This window comes from Triturus cristatus, chromosome 11, assembly GCF_964204655.1.
Source record: "Triturus cristatus chromosome 11, aTriCri1.1, whole genome shotgun sequence".
NCBI lineage: Eukaryota > Metazoa > Chordata > Amphibia > Caudata > Salamandridae > Triturus > Triturus cristatus.
In genome coordinates this window covers 1,049,993,605-1,050,016,185 of record NC_140594.1, presented here as the reverse complement: position 1 = coordinate 1,050,016,185, position 22,581 = coordinate 1,049,993,605, and the positions used below count along the sequence as shown (strand labels likewise).

The 22,581-nt window shown below is 47.4% G+C and overlaps 1 protein-coding gene and 7 non-coding genes across 8 annotated transcripts; all 8 read right to left on the bottom strand.

Annotated features, from left to right (window-relative positions):
- Nucleotides 1-1,579: 1,579 nt before the first annotated feature.
- Nucleotides 1,580-13,057, bottom strand: LOC146785934 (uncharacterized). Its single transcript, XM_085633122.1, has 12 exons — nucleotides 13,045-13,057; nucleotides 10,527-10,711; nucleotides 9,413-9,477; nucleotides 8,874-8,934; nucleotides 8,567-8,619; nucleotides 7,805-7,870; nucleotides 7,065-7,090; nucleotides 6,251-6,273; nucleotides 5,341-5,402; nucleotides 2,953-3,010; nucleotides 2,290-2,325; nucleotides 1,580-1,749 (listed from the first exon to the last, which is right to left on the bottom strand). Exons 1-5 carry the CDS (start codon nucleotides 13,055-13,057, stop codon nucleotides 8,614-8,616), a joined length of 330 nt encoding a protein of 109 aa, XP_085489248.1. The 3' UTR covers nucleotides 1,580-1,749; nucleotides 2,290-2,325; nucleotides 2,953-3,010; nucleotides 5,341-5,402; nucleotides 6,251-6,273; nucleotides 7,065-7,090; nucleotides 7,805-7,870; nucleotides 8,567-8,613.
- On the bottom strand, nucleotides 2,029-2,155 carry LOC146785941 (small nucleolar RNA SNORA63). Its single transcript, XR_014971279.1, has one exon. It is a non-coding gene; the product is annotated as a small nucleolar RNA SNORA63 (small nucleolar RNA).
- On the bottom strand, nucleotides 2,396-2,566 carry LOC146785940 (small nucleolar RNA SNORA81). The gene has a single exon (XR_014971297.1). It is a non-coding gene; the product is annotated as a small nucleolar RNA SNORA81 (small nucleolar RNA).
- LOC146785939 (small nucleolar RNA SNORA63) lies at nucleotides 3,700-3,825 on the bottom strand. The gene has a single exon (XR_014971283.1). It is a non-coding gene; the product is annotated as a small nucleolar RNA SNORA63 (small nucleolar RNA).
- Nucleotides 5,732-5,952, bottom strand: LOC146785938 (small nucleolar RNA SNORA73 family). Its single transcript, XR_014971290.1, has one exon. It is a non-coding gene; the product is annotated as a small nucleolar RNA SNORA73 family (small nucleolar RNA).
- LOC146785937 (small nucleolar RNA SNORA73 family) lies at nucleotides 6,395-6,614 on the bottom strand. Its single transcript, XR_014971289.1, has one exon. It is a non-coding gene; the product is annotated as a small nucleolar RNA SNORA73 family (small nucleolar RNA).
- On the bottom strand, nucleotides 8,367-8,438 carry LOC146785936 (small nucleolar RNA SNORD2). Its single transcript, XR_014971474.1, has one exon. It is a non-coding gene; the product is annotated as a small nucleolar RNA SNORD2 (small nucleolar RNA).
- Nucleotides 8,690-8,759, bottom strand: LOC146785935 (small nucleolar RNA SNORD2). Its single transcript, XR_014971473.1, has one exon. It is a non-coding gene; the product is annotated as a small nucleolar RNA SNORD2 (small nucleolar RNA).
- Nucleotides 13,058-22,581: the final 9,524 nt, after the last annotated feature.

Here is a 22,581-nt window from a genome sequence, read left to right as displayed (position 1 = left end):
AGCAAAGTACAAAGCAGAGTACAGACGGGGCAAGCAATCAAGGGTTATTTTTGTGTACTTGTAAATATGGCTATTACAAGCCCACACCATCTCCCTTGGGTAAGCACTACACTGCCCTGCAATGCTACCCTCGGAGAGTCAAGCGCTACAATTGGGTGTTTGGTTCCCAGTGAAGGACAAATGTAGTCTGGTTATTTGTGCAGGCCTCACAGATCCGGTCTCGTTTTCCAACACCCTTTAAATGCAGTCCATGCCCTGGGCATAAGAGCAACTCCTGGCACCCCGATCTTGATGACTGTAAGGGGGACTAAGAGGACTGCCTTGCTGCATCAGAGAACTGGCAAAGAGTCTACACCAGCATGGACTCTGCCTGCAGAGAAGTAATCTCCATAGGCAAGGGGTCAGTTGGCTGACCTATTTGAGCACAGGGACACAACAGCTGAAGAAATCGGAGGCTAGTCTTGATGCAGCACCAAAGCCCAATTATTTCTCATGCTGTGGCCGATTTGTTTAACTAAATACATTTGAAGTGTACAACTAAATAAATGTTAGTGTAAATGGTTTAACCAAATGCTTCATTAAAGCGATGAGTTGCCTTTTAGGTCCAAGACTGGTAGCTAGTAGTTGGTCTGAAAATGGTTTAGTGTGATCTGTTAAATTGTTGATTCCTCCAAGAGATCTTGATACATTGTTGGTTTGAGGAAAAATGTAACTAGTGGGGCCACTCTTAAGAGTGCGCAGTCACTGCTGAAACGGACTGCCTTGAACAAGTTTAATTAATCTATGAAATGTAATATCCAAAACTGCTTAATCCAAGTTCTCTTCCAATGAATGGACTTACAGGTCCTTACCATCGCTTTAAAGATAGTCCTGCATGAGATGAATCTTCAAAGGAAACTAAGTAACCGGAAAAGCGAAGGGTTTGCACCTTGACTGAGAGAATGTGATGTAGCTTTCGAGTGGGTGAAAAAAGCATAAAAACAAAAGTAATGAGATTGATGTGGAATTACAGTACAGGGATGGATGAAATGATGGCAAAATGGATGAAGTAAAGAAAATGGGTTGAGATGGGTGGAAGGATTAAGAGAAAAGGATGTTTGTGAACAGATAAGACAAAATCCACAGGCAGAGGTAACAATTGGACCAAAATAAACACATTTTCGCAGGGAACCAACCCAGCGCGCCGTGCAAGATATGGTACAAAATGGGGTTTTTCTGGCTGTTACCCGCCCAAAGGGCATGATACTGCGCAGTAGCTTCAGCTTATTGCATGAATTGCCAAATACCCTTATAGAACAGAAGCCCTTGGGATTCCATATAAATGTCCAACAAATACAAAAGGCTCTGAATGAAGTGAGGTTCTAGCATTACAATCTCCATGATTAAGCGTGAAACCCTCTAAAACCGCAATAGCCTTGCATTATTTGCTTGCTTATAGGTTATTTTGCTTTAAAGGCAGGTTATACTGTAAAGACCATCGATAGTGATTTTTATTTTCAGTCTGTGGAAACGAGTCATTGGGATGGTAAAACTTCCTCGTGAGAAACTATGCAAACATTAAACTTTTACTTCACACAAATCTTCTTGACAATGGTTTATTGAACATTTAAATTGAGCCAGTCACAATGTTTGACATTTACAGATGGTACATAGCTACAGCAATGCAGACACCCGTGATGACATCCAGTGGGGGCAAGCAGATCGTATGCATCAAGTGTGCTTAGTCGATGGACACCCAAGCCAAAAACTCTACAAAAAAACAAAACCACAGTTTAAGCCACATTGCAGACTAAAGACCGGCTGCTGAAAGCATGGCAAACAGGTTTCTCAAGTGCTGGTGAAGGAGTTGTGGCCCATGCTTGTTTAATACTCACATTTACTCAGGACAAAAACCTATATAGGAGCATTTGGCTATACTGTACATAAACTGTCATATTTGTGGGCATTTTAAATCATGCACTATTAAAGTAACTTGTGTACAGTCAGTTTCAGTTCAGAGTTGTGGGCTCAGTATTGAAAGTCGTTGCCATGTATGAGACCAAGCGTCCCTGTCTGCCGTGGAGACAGAACAGACAGGGATAGTATGAATCAATTTAATGTTTGCAGGGGGAACGACAACGCAGCACTTTTAGCTACATTGTAACTAATCCTGCACCACAAAGGGGGCAATGACAATGGTAAGTAAGGGCAATGCAGAAGTGCAAGACAGACACATGGACAAAGGCAAGCGAACAAAGGCACCTAGATATTCCGCAAGTAGTAAGTGAAGGAAGCTGCGGCCATTCTTACCAAAGAAGTCTGCGAAAGTCCAAAACACTACGCGTCCTAGAAGAACACAAAACCATTATCAAAAGAGGAACATGTTCATGGTACACAAATTACAGAAGTGCATAAAGTGTGTTGCACCACCTTTTAGACTTGGACACTGGACATTAAGAAAGAGGTCCGCCCAAGTCACCTCAGCTTGTGCTTTTACTCTCCTTCCTGTGTCTACCCTGCTAGCATCATTAATAAACCAGGAGTCAACCTGCTTGGTAATTTTAGCACGGTGCTTGAACAGGAAGAAGCCAATACATATTTAAAAATGCAATCACATGCCTCCCACTGCCAAACAGGAGTTGGTAAATCTTGTTTGGCTGTGGAACTGCACAAATAATGACAATACCAGGTATAAGCTACCAGGCTGTACAGAAACAGCCTGTGCCCTTGAGAAACATAAGACAGATGTGCTCCTGGGCTTTAAATACACAATAGTTTTAAGTGCTGCTTCCATCTTCACCCATCCCTAACACAAAGCCAGGCATTAAGAGTAGATACAAATACACCCCAACCCCCCCATCCCATTTCACAAATCTGAGCCATAAATAAATTTAAGAGAACCAAGGAACATTGCAATCAGCCCAGCATTAATCACGAACACGTGGGCCCTGGCCAAATATTTAAATTGCCTACCTGGAAATGCGTACACATTGGCTCAAAACTTCAGTATTAACATCTTCACTTCAAGTCCCTGGTAGAAGAAACAAAAGTTAGCTACCAAGAAGCCACGAGCTATCCACATAGTCTGAAGCATTAGTGTTGATTGACCTTTCATACCGAGGAGGAAGGGCCTAGCGTGAGGGGATGTTTAACACAAGCTGCAACTACTTATTACCTGGTAGACAAGACCTAGCTTCCCTATTATGCGATTTAAAGTCAGTCTATGCTCTTAAAAAAACGTACATTCAATCACCAAGTGACTGCATAATTAACTTGCAGTATTTTTTGGCAAGATGGCCAAGGTTCCCACCCATCTCCTAAAATTAAAGTCATTGGCCTGTCCAGATTACAAAAGAATTTTAAGTTGTGTTAATAGGCGAGCTAGACAGGCCAATTAGTTCACCCACTGTCCCAAGCAACTGCCACACAAGACTTCCGGAACAAATTTACCAATCCAAAGTGGTGACAAAATAAACATTCCAAGTTGCAATGGCAGGGCATTCTGCAAGCATGCACTACCTAAACATGCTTGCAGAACGCAACCAATACACAAATGGTATTTCATGACAACCCTCCCCTGCCACCCCACAAACTATGCACATAATGTGGCTTAAAGCAAGTTAGGTTTTAGTGCCCTGTTTAGATGTAGATACAAACAACCCAGGTTTTGCAGTGCAATGAACAGAAACTACTACAAGTGTGCCAACATGCAAGCAATAATTGTTTGAGACCAAGCGTCCCTGCCTGCCGTTGCATCAGAACAGGCAGGGATAGTAGGAATCAATTGCTTTGTGCAGGGGGAACGACAACACAGCACGTAAAGCTGGGCTGTAACTTATCCTGCATGGGTTATTCAATTCAAAGGTGCTCGGTAGAGATCCAGAGAGCAGATACTTGGCAAGTTAAATATGGAATAGAAATACAACCTCCTAGAGTTACCCACAACAGTTATCCCTTTGGCTTTCAACAGGATTAAGAACCCGCATACCAGAGCAATGGATACATTTTCTATAGGCTTGCAAGATGTGACCTAAGCTCCCGCAAGTTGTTCACCGACACTTTTACTGTATTGAAAAGTAAATAACCATCAATAGACTATCCAGATAACACAAGTACTTAACGGTTGGCGCATGACCACTGTCGGGGACTTCAACATTTGCAAACATGTCAAAGATTCAGGGCGTAATTGGGAACAAGGTGGACGACCAAGTAAAAAACCTACAAGGACAAGAGTTGGCAAAGTCAATAGGTCTCACTTTCGCAAGAATTGGAGCTACTTGCATTGTAAGTGGCCAGTAGTTTGGAGGCAACTACAAAGTAGGCCAAATGGTGACAGTATCAGAACGTAGCTGGAGGACCGAGGGCCCATTACCTAGTTTAGGCTGCATGGAATCTACCCTTCATGGACAACTTGTGCCGACTACGCTTACCAATGGTTATTTTGCAAACGTCAGAACCAACTTCATTTTATTAGGTCTAGTACCCAAGAGGCCCATATGAGGTCCATTTGTGAGCAGAATTATTAAAATTCTGCAGGCCAAGGTGCTGTAAAAAATGCTTCTTCCCGCCCGCTGCGGGACAGGGTGTGCTACGAAGATGTGGGAGCATTTTGTAGGGTGTTGACTAAGATAGAAGAGGGAGGGCCATTCGTATCATTAAAAAGTACTTGGCGGGTATGTAGCTGGTGCTGTTAGGGGGGGTGGCGCGCGCTGCAGACTAACATGATGGGTGATTATCTCCCGGTCTACAGGTTTTAAGCCTCACCCCCAATACCAGATCCATGCACATACAATGCCTTGCAAAACTTGTTAGGGGGCCACAGGTAAGGCAATTTTGCAAGGTTGCAGCTTTAACAACTTACTATAAGCACCTCTTCCTTCCTGTGCAGCGCTCATGTGGCTTTAAGGAAATAAACAATGTATTATTTCAAAGAACATACAAATTAGGTTTTGTATGTGCATTGAATTAGTATGTAATCAAAGTTTTAGCATAAACAGACCAATAAGATTGTTAGGAGTGGTACAAGGGATCATTTGTTCTGGTCCAGACAAAATGTTTTAGGGGCGAGGCTAGAAACATGTAGAGCGGGAGATAATCACTCAGTAAGACCATTCCCTCAGCAGGACGGGAAGAACCAGATGAACCATGCCATCTTGGGCCACTTTGGTGGTAGTTATTTTAAGAAAACCGTTTACCCGAATGATGATCTACAGCGAGTTTTTGTAACATAGCATAGGAAGCAGTAAACCCCATTTTCACTTCTTGGGGAAACTTAAGGTAAAACTTTAATTAAACACAAAGTTTCAAGCATGCTATGCAGAAAGAGGCAATTAAAGTCGCATAATCCAGTGAGTTACACACCATCTCTTCGCCCATCATCATTCAGGACTAAAGCGTTGTGGCCAGTCAAAGCAGCTTCCCACCTACAGAAATGCAAATTGAATAAGTTAGGATTCAAATGTAATGCTATACACAACTACAATCACAAGTTACTTCCATCTGAAGCTGATCAGTCTAGCTGTGCCCCTTAGCAAGAGCTGAATACTAAAACATTGACTGAACCGATGAAATGTTAACCACATGGTAAGTGTTATGAGACGTTATATAAAACAATATGCAAGGTTGAAGCAGCCCTGCTGACAAAGTAGATGTTTCCAAGGACCAACACCCTGAGCCATAGGTCACTCAAGTATCCCTTCTGCAATGAACAAGTACACAGGCTTAAGTAGCCTCACCGCGTAGGCAACAGTGGAACTGTATCCTGCATGGTTTGTCTCCTCAGTCATGGTCCAAGGACTCTGAGAAGTCGTAGGAATATACAGGACGCAGCTCAGCAATCCAACGGCTGCGAACAAAGCTGGCTCTCCAACGGCGTGGAACAGGACTGTACGTCATGGGCCCGAAAGCCTACGCTCCCATATGCCACTAGGACAGAGCCGAGGGAGAGCAACCTCCCCCAGGTATCCCCGTTGGGTCACAAATGGCGTGAAGCATTACACCCCACGGAAAAAGAAATCCCATTGTCAAATATGAAGCATACATTAACTTAACCTAACAAATTCGTATCCCAGCTCACTTGACTACAGAACCTAAAGGCGCGTTTATGCAGTATACAGCAACCCTTCCGACTAGAAACACAACAGCACTTGTAGTCTACGCAGCACCACACATTAGTTGAAGTCCAAGTAACAACTCAACACGGAAGCACGAAAGAGACAGTAGGTTTAAGCTGTAAAGTAATTACACTAGGACTTTGGGGCCTGACACTTACCCAGAAGTATGAAGATCGTTGAGCTGAAGAAGAAAAGGACAACTATTAATACAGGCAAAAGAATCACAAACCATATTCCCCCCAGCATCAGGGCTATATTACACCACATCCACCCTCGCTTGCACACATCAGCCACATGATGCATTGTGTGCCCTGCATGGTGTGTCTCCTCAGTCATGGTCCGAGGACTCTGAGAAGTCGTAGGAATATACAGGATGCAGCTCAGCAACCCGAAGACTGCGAGCAAAGCTTGTTCTCCAACAGCGTGGAACGGGACTGTACGTCATGGGCCAAGGGCCTACGCTCCCATATGCCACTAGGACAGAGCCGAGGGAGAGCAACCTCCCCCAGGTATCCCTGTTGGGTCACCATTGAAAGGCCACATTACAATCCAAATGAACTAATCACAGCCAGCAAGCCACAGCCAACCCAAACTTGTTACTACTTCAGTGCAAGCGGAGTTTCAAAACAAATATTCAGCTTCTGTACAAGGTAAATCTGGCACTGTTCAATACATTTAGTACGTTAAGGTCCTTTACTCAAACAGGTGTATGTATGCTGGTGATATACAGAATCCAGGTACCTGGTGGTAATAAATAACTACCAAAATCTATGCCCTACTAATAAAGAAACAGCATTTTGTAGATTTCAAAGCAGAATGTGATACTAATTTAAAGGCCTTTCCTCATAGAAAGATACATAAAGCCAGCGAGAGTCACTCCTAGCTCAAAGAATCGCTTCTTGTATGCGCAACGATAAAGGCTGCAAAACTTGCTTAAGACGACACAAATGTGATGTGATAAGTGCCACTTACCAGATTAGGCTCAGACGTGTTCACACCTATGGAGAAGAAAAAAAATTGATTTTAAAGACAAAATGAGTTAAGACTGCAGAAAGCCACGTGGAGTTAAACGTATCAATGCTATGCTCCACACCCCGCTAAATACTACGCGGGGATACCGTAGTCACCATGATTTGATGGCGAATCCGGTCATAATCAGATGAAAAGATTTGAGGCAGTGCTGAAATAACATGGGGTGAGGGAGAGCAATAGAGCGGGGGTGTGGTCGCAGTGACAATCCAGAAAAGAAACATTTATGGTTTGTCTGATCCACTAACGTAACGGGCAGGGTCCGTGGGAGAGAACCGAACACCAAAAGGGGGTGCAAAGTCAAAAGCGGGACTATAGAAAGGCAAGATGGTACGACGAGCAAATAAAAGGTAACCAATGAAAACGATGGGTGTGCACAAAGGAGACACCGCATGACTAAACTACAGCGCACTGCCTAGGCTCGACCGGAAAAGGAAACCAAATGCTTCCACCGTACGGAAACTGAGCGCTAAGTCATAGCAGTGATTTAAGCAAGCACGATAGTTTAAATCAATTACAATGATCTCTGAATAGCATGTTGGCCACAAAGTAGTGATTAACTACAACTGTGTAGTCATCGTGGAGTGAGGCCTATAATATACCCCCTCAAGAGTCTGCAAAGTTTAAGGAACGTTACAGAACTCCAGTCTTTTAGGGGAGGTCTGAGGTGGTCCGATATTTACCCGCAATTGTGCTGTGAAGAAAGTCTCCCTCTAGAATGAACTGCGCATCCCTCGGGCATCGGAATGCTGTAAAAAAAACAAAACAAAAAAAAAAAACACACAAATGAAGTTGTGCAAAGCCAACAATCAACATGAATTTCGTTCTGCTAAAGAAACTACAACAGCAGATGGAAGTATCTAGGAAAAAATGTCGTTCGAGAGAGGCTGCGATACCATATGAATTATTAACGCCCAATACTAGCAACCGGGAAATTACCTACGAAGCTAGTTTAAAGGATATGCCGAGGCGCCAAAAAGCCAATTCTAAATTGTGTTGCTACAGTTTATATGAAAAAACATGCCCATCCTGGGACAGGCCTCAAAATTCATCAAATATCTATCCTACGTGAAGGAGCTACATAGAGACGCTAAAACACTGCCCCCACCACTGTTTGTTTTAAGGGGAAATTACGACAGTACACAGCTAATTTCTTCGCTGAGAAATGCCCTAGAAAGACCTACTTATCCACCAATCATAACAACGACATGCACAGTATGATGGGTTACCTGGACGGGGGGCACAAAGTGATCAGCATTACGTTTTATCACCATTTGGTTGTCTGTCCCGAAAGATGTTTAAGCCATCATTTCACTTTGCCCTGCGTCCACACGTGATGTACCACCCTCACTGCCCCGGGTCACAGGCCATGTTTTGGCACCAGGACAAGTTTTGCGTCAGGGTCGGCAATCCGCTGACCCCCACAATAAAGAGCGAGGAATTACCTGAATTTCATCTTTCACTGATCTTGGGTTCCACTCCGTCCGAAAGTCTACCCCTGTAGGAGACAAAAAGCCGCCATTAAATCCGTGTCTTAAACAGAGACACGAGCAACACAAGTCAGTTTTAAGTGATCAGCGTAAGGTTTTGTCATCATTTGGTTGCAGTCCCGAAAGATGTTAAGCCATCATTTCACTTAACCCTCCCGGCGGAACGCAGCATTTCTAAAGTCGCCGCATAATAGGAGAACCAGGTTTACATGCAGCAATTCGAATAAACTTTAATTCAGATTGCCAAAAAAGGCGTACTTACCAGAGACAGCGCATGCCGATCGCCCGTTTCATGCTCCATACAAGTTACTTTGCGACACCCCCTTCAGAAAACACAAAGGAAACAATTTAACCGCTATAAATAGTACAAGCGAATACACTAACGCATCAGAGTACCAGCTAAACTACAAGTTAAGAAAGTCTGACACGAGACATCTGCAAGACCCACTTTACATTTAATTGCGTTTCTAGGTGTCGGCCACAATATAGTGATGGATTACAACCGTGTAATCCACTGTGGAGAGCGGTCCTTGCTCTACCCCTTAAGAACTGGCTGCAAAGTACATAAAACTTTGCACCAATAAAAGTCTCTAGGGTACTCACATTTTGACGCAATTAAGTGATCAACGTCTTAAATGGCAATCATGCTCCACCGCCCCCTAAAAATGGCGACTATGGCGCGCAACCACGTGACAATGCGCGGGCCACGAGGCCCACATACAGTACAGCTCGCGTCCGTCTTAGATCGCAACAAATGAGGTTTGTTAACAAGCAGATGTTTAGTTCACAATGTAATATTACCTGTAACTGTAAAGAACGGAGGCGTCTGGTCCCGGTTTGCCTTCTTTAACCCCCATGTCAACGAACTGGAGAATAAACAAAAAGTGCGTTTTAGTCGTAGACCAATTCTGTAAGAGTTAAAGCGTGTTTGAGGCCACGAGTCAGCCGTGGCACCACCGCAGGCGTGGCAGGAATCAAGTGCTCTCTGCAGGCCGTACGACAGCCTAGCACTGTCAGGCTATATAACCACTCCTGCACGAAGTATCTCAAGAAAAGTTCGCACAACCTGGCAGTTAGCGGGAATGACGAGGCTTTGCCGGCATAAAGAACGCCAGGGTTAATAGCAGCATTCATGTCAGGCTCCACCGTGATTATTATCTATAGCGGTGCAAAGTGTAGCACTCTTAAAATATACATTTATACCAGCCTGTAAGCAGGGCCAATTGAAACACAAGGCATGGTTTACACCAAGTGATGCACCGTGTTTAATGATAACGCGTGAAAATTGCGACTGAGTTAACGCCAACACTACCTGGGCAAGTAGCACGTTAGTATCTCTCGGACATGAAAACGAAAAGAAAGGCGGCCAGTTAATCTTCACGAAGGACCTTCCATTGCACGCCATTTTAATGAATTTAATGAGTTTAGCCAGAGGCACTTTTTTTTGGGGGGGGGGGCCGCATTCAGAGTACACCATAGTTTAATAAGTAAATCTATAATTACGTAGAACATTCCACAACCTCGCATAAGTGGCCCTCGTCTGTAAGCGAAGCGCATTGGGCCCGCAACCGGTTAAGATCAATGTTTCCAGCATGTATAGAATTAAATAACCGGTTCAACACAAATGATATGGTATAACATCCTTTAAAGTTGCCGGCCAGCCATTTTTCCAGAGTAAAAGTAAAACCACCGATGCAACGCGTTGTATGTTTAACTTACATTTCAGCTAGAGCCGAGGCTAAACTAAAGCCAATCAGCAATCACTGGTGAGAAGAAAAAGCGATCTACCAACAAGTTATTTACCCATTCAATAAAGCAGGAAGTTAATAAAGCAGGGCTGCGCACCGAGTACGTGTTTCTTAGAAAGAAGATGTGAAAGGACGGCGGGGTAACGACCGCGTGGTCAAATATTTACCTGCTCGCGATGAGGACAGCTACGTCTACGAACACCACGCGTACTCGAAAGACAGTTACGGGACGCGAGTTCTGAATTTATACCACCGGAACTACTTTCAGCGCTGGGCGGGATCTTAGTTTGGGACTCTTTTATGGGCCGCAGCCGTGACAAGTAGTCGGCGAGGCTCACGCTTTCTCTCTTTTCTTACCACGAAACGAAACAATATAACGTAAAGTAACATTAATAATAAAAGAATCCAACTGGAATTTTCTTTCACCTACGTGACCACTGGCGGAAGGGTACTCATGGACGTTCCACCCTCAACTCGTCACTGGAAAAGTACAATGTTCAAGCTCCGCCAACACGTCGTGCGCTGTGGCGCTGCGTGATGACGCAACTGCGATTCTACGTGATTTACACTGACGAGCCGGGAAAGCATACATGCTGAAACAGCATGTGTGTAACTCAGGGCTCGAGTCGGGGTACCACGCGGGTGGACGGCGTCCCCCCACTTATTTTACCAGGTTTTTCCGGGTGGACGCCGCCCCCCCTGCCCAAAAGCTGGAGAGCATTGTGTGAGCAGAGAGCCCGGGTGGGAGGGAAGTTTCCCGTAATTTGTAATTGGAGACTTTAAGAGGCACCGGTGGTGTGTGCAGGCTGGAGTGATTGGGAGGCGGAGCGAGCAGGCGTTGGCGGTTAACGCTTGGAATGTGTGTCCTTCTGTATCTTGTGCACTTTTGAGCACTTCGTTGTGCAACTGGGGCACCCCCTCGGGGGAGTGGGGGGGTTGCAAAGGACATCGAGGAACAGACCAGGGGTAGCAGTGCTGTGAAATGCCCCGTCATCTAAAGGCATATGAATACTCATGAGATTCCTGTTGTGACGTCACTTCCGGTGACAGCGCCCCCCCCCCACTTCTTTTCATGAGATTCCTGTTGTGACGTCACTTCCGGTGACAGCGTCCCCCCACTTCTTTTTTTAGGACTTGTGCCCTGGTGTAACTTGTTATTCACGTGCCATCAATCTGGTTTCCCGAGCGCATCCCCCGCGCTCTGTATACTTTCGTAATGGTAGGCTGATTCCAGGGTTTCCGTTGTGGCTGCCTGTAACTGCTCCTCAGGCAGTTACATCAGGAGCCCTGGATGACCGGTTGTGGGGTTTTCTTCTGTGTATCTTGCTTGTGGAATAAACATCCATTCTTGAAATACTACTTCCAGGAATTCATTATTTTACTTTCCACATTTGGCGATGTGGTAACGGAGCCATCCGGCCCGTTCCGCTACGCTGGACACGCATCCACGCACCCGGAGGGCGGGCACGCCCGAAGGTATAAATAAACGGGCGCAAGACCGCTCGTGGTCTTTGGCCCACACGAGTAACCCTGGCTGATGTGTCCCTCATTGTTTGCGGCGCCTCACTACGCTAGGCCTGCCTCCCCCCCCCCCCGTATTCTACATTGGCGACGAGAGCGGAGCCCACCCGCGCATCGCCCCTCCCAAGTACCTGCAGTGCGGCGATCCCGCTGTCGGCGTTCCGAGCAGTCCGCGGAGGTGGGACAGTCCGCGTGTCGTCACACGCGCCCTCGCGCTGACTGTCAGGGCCGATCGTGAAGTTCTGGAGCCCTGGAGGAGGATCATCGGCCCGCCCACTGCCGGTAAGCTCGCCCCGGAGGGGGAAATCGACCCTCGCGAGCCCGGGCTGTGTCTGGCTGGGGTGGGGAGTGCCTTTTGGTCGTCTGCTGTGCAAGGCCCCCACCTGCCCTGAGAAAGTGTGCGCGAGGGAGGAGAGCTGCAGGGGCGTCCTCGGCAGTGCCTGCCTGAGAAGCTCAGCCCACCGGAACAGACTGTATTGAAGGGAGCAGCCAGTGGTCTCGCCTGCGCGCAGCGCCAGCCAGGCAGCTACATTCATCCCAAGCGGGGGAGGATAGAGACAGTGGTCTCGCCCGGAGAGCGGACCGGCAGCCACGGCCAGAGAGGAGTGTGGTGACGGAGAGGTGCAGCAGGCATGACCACCCCCAGCACCAGTGGAGGAGGCACCCCGCAACCGCCACAGCAGCGGGCCGCGCAGCCAGCGCCCGCCGCGCCTGGACATGGCGCAGTAGCCCCGCTGCCTCCGTTTAGCGAGCTTTCGGACCCCTCTACGGCGGCAGTGCGATGGCGCTCATGGATCGGACGGTTGGAGCACTACTTTGTTGGGGTGCGAGAAACGGATGAAACAGTCAAGAGATCTCTCCTCATGTGCTACGGTGGCGAGGAGCTGTACGACCTCTTCGAGACCCTACCAGACAGAGGGAACGCCAACGACTATGCGGGTGCTATAAGGGCCCTAAATCGCCATTTTGACCCCCAGACCAACCCCGACTTCGAGTGGTTCAAGCTCCGCCAGGCGCGACAAGAAGAAACGGAAACCATCGACGTCTTCTATGCCCGCCTTCGCAAGCTCTCGCTATCGTGCACGCTACCGGACCAGAGAGCAGAGATTCGGGCGCAGCTCATCCAGGGTTGCCGGTCGGTCCCACTGCGGCGCCTCATCCTACGGCAGCCAGGCATCTCCCTTGACGAGATCTTGATTCTAGGCCGGTCCCACGAGCTATCCAATGCACGCGCGGACGCGATGGAAGCGGCCCTCAACCGGCCGGCTGCAGCCCCGAAAGCGCCTGCAGTCAAGGAGGAGAGAGTGGATGTACTGCAGAGGCGACCGACCCAGCAGCGCGGAGCCACGAGGGCTTTCCAGAGGGACGCCTGCGGTAACTGCGGCCTAGACCACCCTCCAGGCGGACGGTGCATCGCGAGAGGACAGACGTGTCTGAAGTGTGGACGGGCGAACCATTTCGCGAAGGTCTGTAGAGGCGGAAGAGTGCGAAGCGGTGCGGGGGGCACGCGAGGTGCAGCGGCGAGTGTGCGCCAACTGACGTTGGAGGAATCCACCGCCCAAGGAGACAACACCAAGCTGGAATTCGAGGGCGAGGCGGAGGATGACGAAGTGTTCTTCGTCTCGTTCGTTGGCAGAGAAGGCACGAGGCGCAGGCCGCCGCCCATGTGTGACATCACGGTGGCCGGGTCTCCGGTGAGCGCTCTCATCGACACTGGGGCGTCGGTGAATGTAATGGATAGCTGCCAGTACGAGAGACTATCGCCACGACCACCCCTGTGACCCTCCAAGGCCCAAATCTTCACATATGACAGCGACAAGCCACTGTCCCTGCGAGGGGTAATCGAAGTTGAAGTCGTTAGTGACGGCAGGAAACTGGCCACGACGTTCCACGTGGCGGAAGGAAAGCGGGGCACCCTGCTGAGCTGTCACACCGCCGAAGATCTGGCGCTGGTGTTCTTCGCGAACCAGGTGCACGACCTGCACGCCAGGGAGATGTTGAAGGACTTCCCCATGCTGTTCCGAGGTCTTGGATGCCTGCGCGGGAAACAGTTCAAACTACACGTGGACCCTACGGTCCGGCCCATGGCGCTCCGGCACCGGAGGATACCATTCCTCCTGAGACCACGAGTGGAGGAGGAGTTGAAGAAGTTGGAGGACCTGGGGGTGATCGAAAAGGTGTCGGGCCCCACCCCGTGGGTGTCCCCCCTCGTTGTGGTGCCCAAACCCAAGCAGCCAGACGCCATCCGCTTGTGCGTCGACATGCGCCTCCCGAACAAGGCAGTGAAGCGCGAAAGACACCTCACACCCACCATGGACGATATTGTGGCCGACCTCAACGGCGCACAGTGGTTCACAAAACTGGATCTCAACGCAGGATACCATCAGCTAGAGCTCCACCCGGACAGCCGCAACATCACCACCTTCTCCACACACGTTGGCCTACGGAGGTACAAGCGGCTGAGTTTCGGGATCTCGTCAGCTGCGGAGGTGTTCCAGAATGCCATACGGGAAACTCTCTCCGGACTCCAGGGAGTCATCAACTTGAGCGACGATATACTGGTATTCTCGAAGACTTTGGAAGAGCATCACCGGCATCTTCGAGACACGCTGCAGCGGCTGGCGGACAGTGGCCTTACCCTGCACGAGGCCAAGTGCTCCTTCTACCAGGAGTCGGTCGAGTTCTTTGGCTACGTCTTCTCCAGGGAAGGGTTGAGAGTCGATCCGAAGAAGGCGGAAGCGATCCGAGCAGCCCCGAGGCCCACATCTGCCACCGAGGTCAGGAGTTTTCTAGGGATGGCAACCTACTGCGGACGATTTATCCCTAATCTCGCGTCCTTGTTGGAGCCGCTCCGGCTCCTCACAAAGAGCGGCCAACCCTGGACCTGGGCAGCGAAGGAATATCTAGCATTCCAGGCGGTCAAGGACGCGCTCATCGACGACAAGGTCATGGCGTATTTCAGGCCACATAGGCGAACAGAGGTGGTGGTGGATGCGAGCCCCGTCGGGCTGGGGGCAGTCCTGATGCAGGAGACGGAAGCGCGGGAGTGGGTCCCCACCGCATATGCCAGCAGGGCCCTGACGGCCACCAAAATGCGGTATGCGCAAATCGAGCGAGAGGCGCTGGCCATCAAGTGGGCCTGCCAGCATTTTCACCTCTACCTGTATGGTCACGACTTCCGGGTGGTCACCGACCACAAGCCCCTTGTCCCGCTCTTCGCTGGCACCGCACGACTGGGCCCACCACGGATCGAGAGATGGGCAGTCCAGCTGCAAGCCTACCGGTTCGAGGTAGTCTTCCGACCCGGGGCCAATAACCCTGCTGACTTTCTGTCAAGACACCCGGGCCCAGCCCAATCGGGTCCAGATCCGTCGGATGCGAGCTGCACGGAAGAGTTCGTCCGAATGGTGTCACAAGCGGCGTGCCCGGTGGCACTCACGCTGGAGGACATTGGCAAAGCCACGGAGTTGGACGAGTGCCTCATCAAAGTGAAGCAAACGCTGGTGAACCGCAATTGGCGGAACTTCCTGGACGGGGTGCAAGCCCTCACTGAAGACGAGAGAGTTTTTCGGCAACAGTTGTGGAAGGCGCAGAGTGAGCTCAGCGAGGGGCCACAGGGAGTGGTCTTGAGAGGGGCCTCGCTCATCATTCCGAGGAGTCTCCAAGGAGAGGTGGTTCGCCTGGCTCACCAAGGGCATCAAGGCGTCTCCAAGACCAAGGCCAGGCTACGCAGCAAAGTCTGGTTTCCTCGGATGGATGCCATGGTAGAGGAAGTCGTCCGCAACTGTCACTCGTGTAACATCACGGGGGGTGAGCCGGCACCACATCCGGTGATCACGGAAGACCCGTGTCTAGAACCCTGGTCCAAGCTGTGTGTGGACTTCGGATCTTTCCCAGATGGGCGACACACCTTGGTGGTAGTGGACTCGCACTCCAAATTCCCGGTGGTGGAAGTGGTGTCGCCCACAGCATTCAGCCAGGTGAGATCGGCGCTGGACCGCATATTCGCCATGATGGGCCTGCCCGAGGAAGTCCGGTCGGACAATGGGCCGCCCTTTCAAGGAAGAGAGTTCCAAGAATACCTGGCAGCCCGAGGAGTCCGGCACCGGAAGATCACCCCGCAATGGCCCCAGGCCAACGGAGAGGTAGAACGGTTCATGCGCACGATGAACCGGGCGCTGAAGATAGGAGTGGACCAAGGGGAAGACGCGGATCAATGCCTCTCACAGTTCCTCAGTGCGTACCGCCGGACACCTCACTGTACCACTCGGTGCGCGCCTGCGCACCTCCTATTCAGGAAGGCCCCCAGAGACAACATCCCGGCGAGTCAGGCGTGGCAGCCTCGGCCGCTGGACCAAGGTGCGGCTCAGGACAGGAGGCGGACCTCCAATGAGAATGCCAGTCGGGCTCGGAGGGCCCAGGCGAGGAGTCTCCGGGTGGGGGACAAGGTCATCATGAAGGACCGGTATCCCAACTGGAAGTATCGCACCCCGTTTGAACCGGAAGTGTGGGAGGTAGTCAGGGTGCAGGGCACCATGGTGTCGGTCCAGAGAGGAACACGAGTAGTGACACGAAACACATCCTGGTTCAAGCAGGTCACCACGACCCCACGAGAGACTGACCCGCAGGAGGAGGAACTGGATGCCGGAGAAGGGGGTAGCTCGTCCGGAGGGCATGCAAGCCCACAGCGGAGCACGCCCCCACCGTCTGGCGTGGAAGAACGGGAGAACGGGTCCTCCGAAGGTGCGGGGGTACCCAGTGGAAAAGGAACCTGTGGGACCGGACGAGGAGACGTCCCCCGGAGCCAGCAGTATGGCCTCCGGCCGAATCCGGCCCCTAATCAGAGACTGAGGGACTTTGCGTGGTGTGCGCAAGAGAGCCGAACTGTTCCGTAGCGAGTGATCTCTATATCTGAAAGATTGGAGGGATGTGGTAACGGAGCCATCCGGCCCGTTCCGCTACGCTGGACACGCATCCACGCACCCGGAGGGCGGGCACGCCCGAAGGTATAAATAAACGGGCGCAAGACCGCTCGTGGTCTTTGGCCCACACGAGTAACCCTGGCTGATGTGTCCCTCATTGTTTGCGGCGCCTCACTACGCTAGGCCTGCCTCCCCCCCCCCCGTATTCTACAGGCGACAAGGATTATTTAAAGAAAACCCACCGACCCAAGACGAAATTGAAACGTTTTCAACTCACCGTTTCAAAAGAACAACGCGGCAGCAACTCTCCGCCTCTACTCCACGAAGGATTGTTGTATTTTAATTTTGGCACCTCCTCTCTGACGTCGTTACGCTCTTCGCGTACACGGCTAGAGGGATTAATTTGATGTTTACACTGTTTTGGGCTTAAATGCGCTCCGTTCACACAAGGAAAGACTGTGTTGCCTAGCAACGGTATAAACAAAGACTTTTCTTCCGTTTTCAAGCGCTCTACAATGAATCTTCGCCCTGATTTCAACGCCAGGAAGATCTAAAAGGCGGTAAGACTTGCTCATCCATCGGTGATGGGCACACCTTAATCTAAGCTTTATTTAAAGGAAGTTTTATACATTTTTAATCTGCATGACTTTAAAATTTAGTTTATGGGAGCCAACAACTCGCATTTCTGCTTGCACATTCAGTGACAAGCACACTTTTGACAATAACATTTGAAATTTAGCACATTTAACCAATATGGCGTCAAATGGGAACTTATTGAAAATTTCAGAATTTTTACCTTCACCAGGAAAACCAATTGTTCCATGGAAACATTGGCTAAACTTATTCCAAAATTATCTGGTTGCAAATGACTTTGAACCAAAAAGAAAATTCGCACTCCTATATGGTCACCTGGGTTTTGAAGGACAGAAGGTATTCTGTTGTATATATGTGCTTTAGTTTTGTAATTTTTAAGAGTTGAAATGCAAATGGAAAATTGCAAAGTAAATTAAAAGTTGGTTTGAAAGACTGTATTTTCACGAGATGAAATGCAAGTGGAAAATTGCAAAGTGGAATTTCTATTTAAATATTTGTTTAGGGAAGATATGGCAACCCTAACCCTGTTTCAGGGAAAAGTAAGGACTAAGGAAGTGAGCCTTGGACCACTACCGGGAGAGGACAATGGTGTCCCAGGACCGGCAAAACCAGAAACTGCGAGAGGACAAAGGATGTCCCAGAACCGCAAGGAGATGAAGACAAAGGAAAAGAGAGTAAAATGGAGAACTAAAGTTCCAACCTATCTAGCGGGAGACAACAGATGTCATAAAATCAGTACCGGGATAGGAAAAGAAAGGAGAAATGTGTCCTTTGTCCAGGAGTGTTCACGACCTAGAGTTGTGACGACAAGAGTTCCAGAACCACGAGACAAAATCGTGACATGGAGGTTCTTTCTACCGGTACAAATGTTCCGCGACTAGAGCCGGGCTTTTTAGCCCTTAGTACTGAGACAGTTTGTCAACAAAGAAATTTAATTTTAAGTCTTATGTAGAGGCCCGAACTACATCGTGAGGCCTGTAACCCAAGAAAAGTACCAGAACGTCGTTTTTGGACTGTAAGAACTCTGGCTAAAATTTTTCTTAGGGAGCATTCTTCCAGAACTATTGAGCATTTGAGGCTCAGATTTCTTCTTTTCTTGGTGATTCTGTAGGTTTCTTCATATTTTTGAAAAAAACTTCATCCATTCAGCAGGTTTCGCTTAGTTTTGCGGCATACCAGAGGTATCTTGTTTCCTTTTCTAGTTGGTTTCAGCCACAGATGGATGACAAGGTGTCTTGGGTTCTTGATGCGAAGTGTTTCTCGTGCTGCGCTGTGCTTCTGCCTTGGTCTGGTCAGTCAATTCGTCGCCAAAATGTTGTAAGTAGATTAGGTAGGCATCAGGACACGTCTTCAGGTTATAAAATAGATTTATTAAGATAGCACAGCAGAGATAAAGCACTTCGCTAGCTGACCAGACCATCAACTGCCAAGACTGGAACATTCACAAACCAGATAGAACACTCATAGGTAGTAAGGGAGGTTGAGAAGACATAGACACAAAGAATGGACTACTGACCCCAAGTAGCCATAACAAAGCAAGCACATATATACAACATATTCAACAATTTACCACAAGTCCAACCCCCAGCAGGAGCTCAAGAGGGTTGGAATGTGTATGCTGAAGGCTTAGCGAGGCTATCAAGGAAATTTACGAAGGAACCCAGTATACTTCTTGAACGATTCAATCTTATGAAAAGAAAACAGCACATAGATGAATCGGTAGAGGACTACATTTCAATATTAAGACATTTAGCTTCTACATGTAATTTTGGAGCCGTTTTAGACACATGCCTTAGAGATCAATTTGTGTATCACTGTGCGTCTAAAAAAATACAAGAGAGACTATTAGGGTGTAGAGACCCAACTTTGAGTGAGACAATAGAAATAGCAAAAGGTATTGAGAGGTCCATAGTCTCTTCAAAGGTGATCTCTAGTGATCTTCAATCACAGAGCCCTTCAGTATCAATAGTGTCTAATGATGATGTCCAGATCTCAGCCGGAGACACCAGAAACAGGTTTAACAGAATTCCTTTTAGAAAACCAAATAATTTTTGTTTTAGATGTGGTTCTCGGAATCATCTAGGCAATAATCAAAGCTGTCCAGCTTCATTTAAACGTTGCACAAAATGTGGCAAATTAGGACACTTTATGTCAGTCTGTAAATCTGGTAAAAATGTTGTTAAAGTGAGCTCAGTTGAAATCACACCTAATTCATGCGCACAAGATTTGGGTCAGATGTTTCTCACAATTTCAGACGACAACATAGAAGACATAACTATAAAAGGACCGTATTGTCAAGCAACCATACCTAACATTCCTCTTGAGATGATGGCTGATTCAGGTGCACCCATCACCATCATTTCTGACATTTTATTTGCAGGAAAGTACAAAGAGAGACAACTCTCTCAATCAGATGTTAACCCAAAAGCATTTGGGGGTCAAAATATTGATATGTCTGGTTATTTCATTGACATCCTTTCATGTTTGGGCAGGAAAATTACGACGAAAATATATGTAGCAATTAGAGGGCAAAACATAATTGGTTGGAAGGACTTGGCTAGATTAGGGATTATGCTTATCCCTGGAGCTGAAAACCCAATTGTTCTGGCTGAACAATCTATCAATTTCATTGAGAGCGATTTTGATAATAATGTTACTAATGTGATCAACAAGTTAAATGAGGTATTTTGTGATGTTATTGGCAACATAAAAAAGTTTGAGCATTTAATTAAACTCAAAGAGAATGCATCTCCGGTGGTACACAAGGTAAGATCCGTACCCCTCAGTGTCAGGCAGGATCTCAAGACCTTACTTGACAAACTGTGCAAGGAGGGTATCATTACAACCACTGATTCATCAGAATGGGTCAGTCCAATTGTAATCGTGAAGAAAAAGACAAATGAGATTCGTTTGTGTGTAGACCTTCGCACGCTCAACAAAAATATTGTGATTGATTGTCACCCTTTGCCCAAGGTTCATGATTTATTAGCGAATCTAGGCAAAGCAAAAGTATTTTCTTTACTTGATTTGAGATCAGCGTATCATCAGATACCACTTGCCAAAGAGAGCCGAGATCTAACAACATTTATCACACCTTTTGGCGCTTTCAAATATCTGCGCATGCCTTTTGGTCTGGCCTCCGCAGCAAGCGTATTTCAAAAATTATGGAGACCATTCTCAAAGGCATATCTGGAGTACAGGCATTTCAGGACGATGTCCTCATTTTTGCTGAGACAAATAGAGAACACAATCTTATTTTAGAAAGAGTGTTGTCTACTTTCAGAGATGTTGGCATTACCCTGAGAAAAGAGAAATGCAGGTTCATGGTGGACAAGTTGGACTACCTAGGCCACAGTATCTCTAAAGATGGTATTAGACCAAAACTTTCTCTCATTGCTGCTATCAGAGATACTTCTGCTCCCAAAAATAAAGACACTCTCCGGTCCTTTCTAGGACTTTGTGAATATTACTCTCGATTTATTCAAGGTTATTCGGTTATAGTTCAGCCACTGAGAGAATTATTGCGCAAAGGAAATACTTTTAGTTGGTCTGAAGATGCACACAAGTCTTTTGGAGAAATCAAAACTTTAATTACTTCCGAACCTATCTTAGCACCTTTTATTTCTGGTAAATCCTGCTATGTAACTGTAGACGCCAGTCAATTAGGGTTAGGTGCTGTCTTATCTCAGAATTATGAAGGTAAAGAACACACTATTGCCTATGCCTCAAGATCTCTCCTTTCACCAGAAAAAAACTACAGCACAATTGAAAAAGAGGCACTGGCTTGCACATGGGCAATAGAAAAATTCAAAACATTTCTCTGGTGAACTCATTTTTACATTTTTACTGATCATAAGCCACTCATTTATTTACTTAATGGGAATGGCACAGGAAAGGCTTCTGCGAGACTAGTGAGAATTCTTTCTAAATTGCATGAATACAATTTCTCCATCAGATACTTACCTGGTGGTAAGAATGGTCAGGCAGATTGCCTATCAAGGATGCCTATTGAAGACACTTCATCAAGTATTCAAGATGAAGTGGAATGTGTTGTGGCCCTTATTGATGACATTTTGGTGAAGAATCCTTTCGTTACCAAAGACTCATGGTTAGACGCGCTCTCTGGTGACACTATTCTTCAATCTGTTATGCTTTATATCAAATCAGGTTGGCCTCATGAAAGGAATCTACCTGCTGACATTAAACCCTATTTCCAGGTATCGGATGAACTGTCAATTGTGAATGAATGTTTACTCAGACATGATTTTTTGGTTCCTCCCACAAATTTTAGACACCTTCTGTTCAAGAAGAGTCATGAAGGACATATGGGGGTGTCTGCCACCATTCGTAATCTTAAGCAATTTTATTGGTGGCCTGGTTTAGATTCGCAGGTGAGAACATGGATTTCAGATTGTAATACCTGTCTTGTGTCTGATAAGCATTGGAGAACAACGGAACCCAACATTCACATGGTCCCTTTACCAGAGTCACCCTGGGATAAGGTTGCGTTAGACTTTGCTGGTCCATTTGAACTGCTTCCTGCTAGTAAGAGATTTCTTTTGGTATTGATTGATTATTTTTCTAAATGGGTCTATTTTGATTTGGTGTCATCCCCTGATACCAGCACTGTTATCAAATTTTTGAAAAAGGTGTTTGACATTGAGGGCCCTCCAAGGCAAATTTTCACAGACAATGGAACACATTTCAAGTCCCACCAAATGTTAAAATTTGTGGAGGATTTTCAAATCAAACATCTCACCGTGGCACTTTATTCTCCTTCCTCTAATGGACTAGTTGAACGTATCAACAGGTTCTTTAAGGAAGGAGTCCAAACTGCTCTATCTTCTGGTTTACAAGTTGAGGAATTTTTAAAAGAGAAACTGTGGACGTATCATAATACCCCCCATAGTACCACAAATGTTTCTCCTTTTAAAATGTTACGCAACAGAGTACCAATTTCACATCTCTGTCCCCATTGGGTGAAAGATATTACTAACACGGAGGTTACTCATGTGAGGAACTTGAAGAGAATCCAGGAACATGTTAAGTGTAAAAATTATGCTGTTTCTTTACATCATCATGATTTCAAACACACCAAGGATGTCCCATTTTTTGTTGGTGATTGGGTGCTAATTAAAAAACCAAAGAGAGTCAGGAAAGGAGAGTCAAGATTCACATTACCTGT

Bases quoted from the DNA above. Each gene is read 5' to 3' on its own strand.
- LOC146785934 (XM_085633122.1), bottom strand. The intron at 9,478-10,526 runs GTAAATATTTGA...TTTATTCTCCAG, and splicing joins GCTGTCCTCATCGCGAGCAG to TTCGTTGACATGGGGGTTAA. The intron at 8,935-9,412 runs GTAATATTACAT...TGTTTTCTGAAG, and splicing joins TCCGTTCTTTACAGTTACAG to GGGGTGTCGCAAAGTAACTT.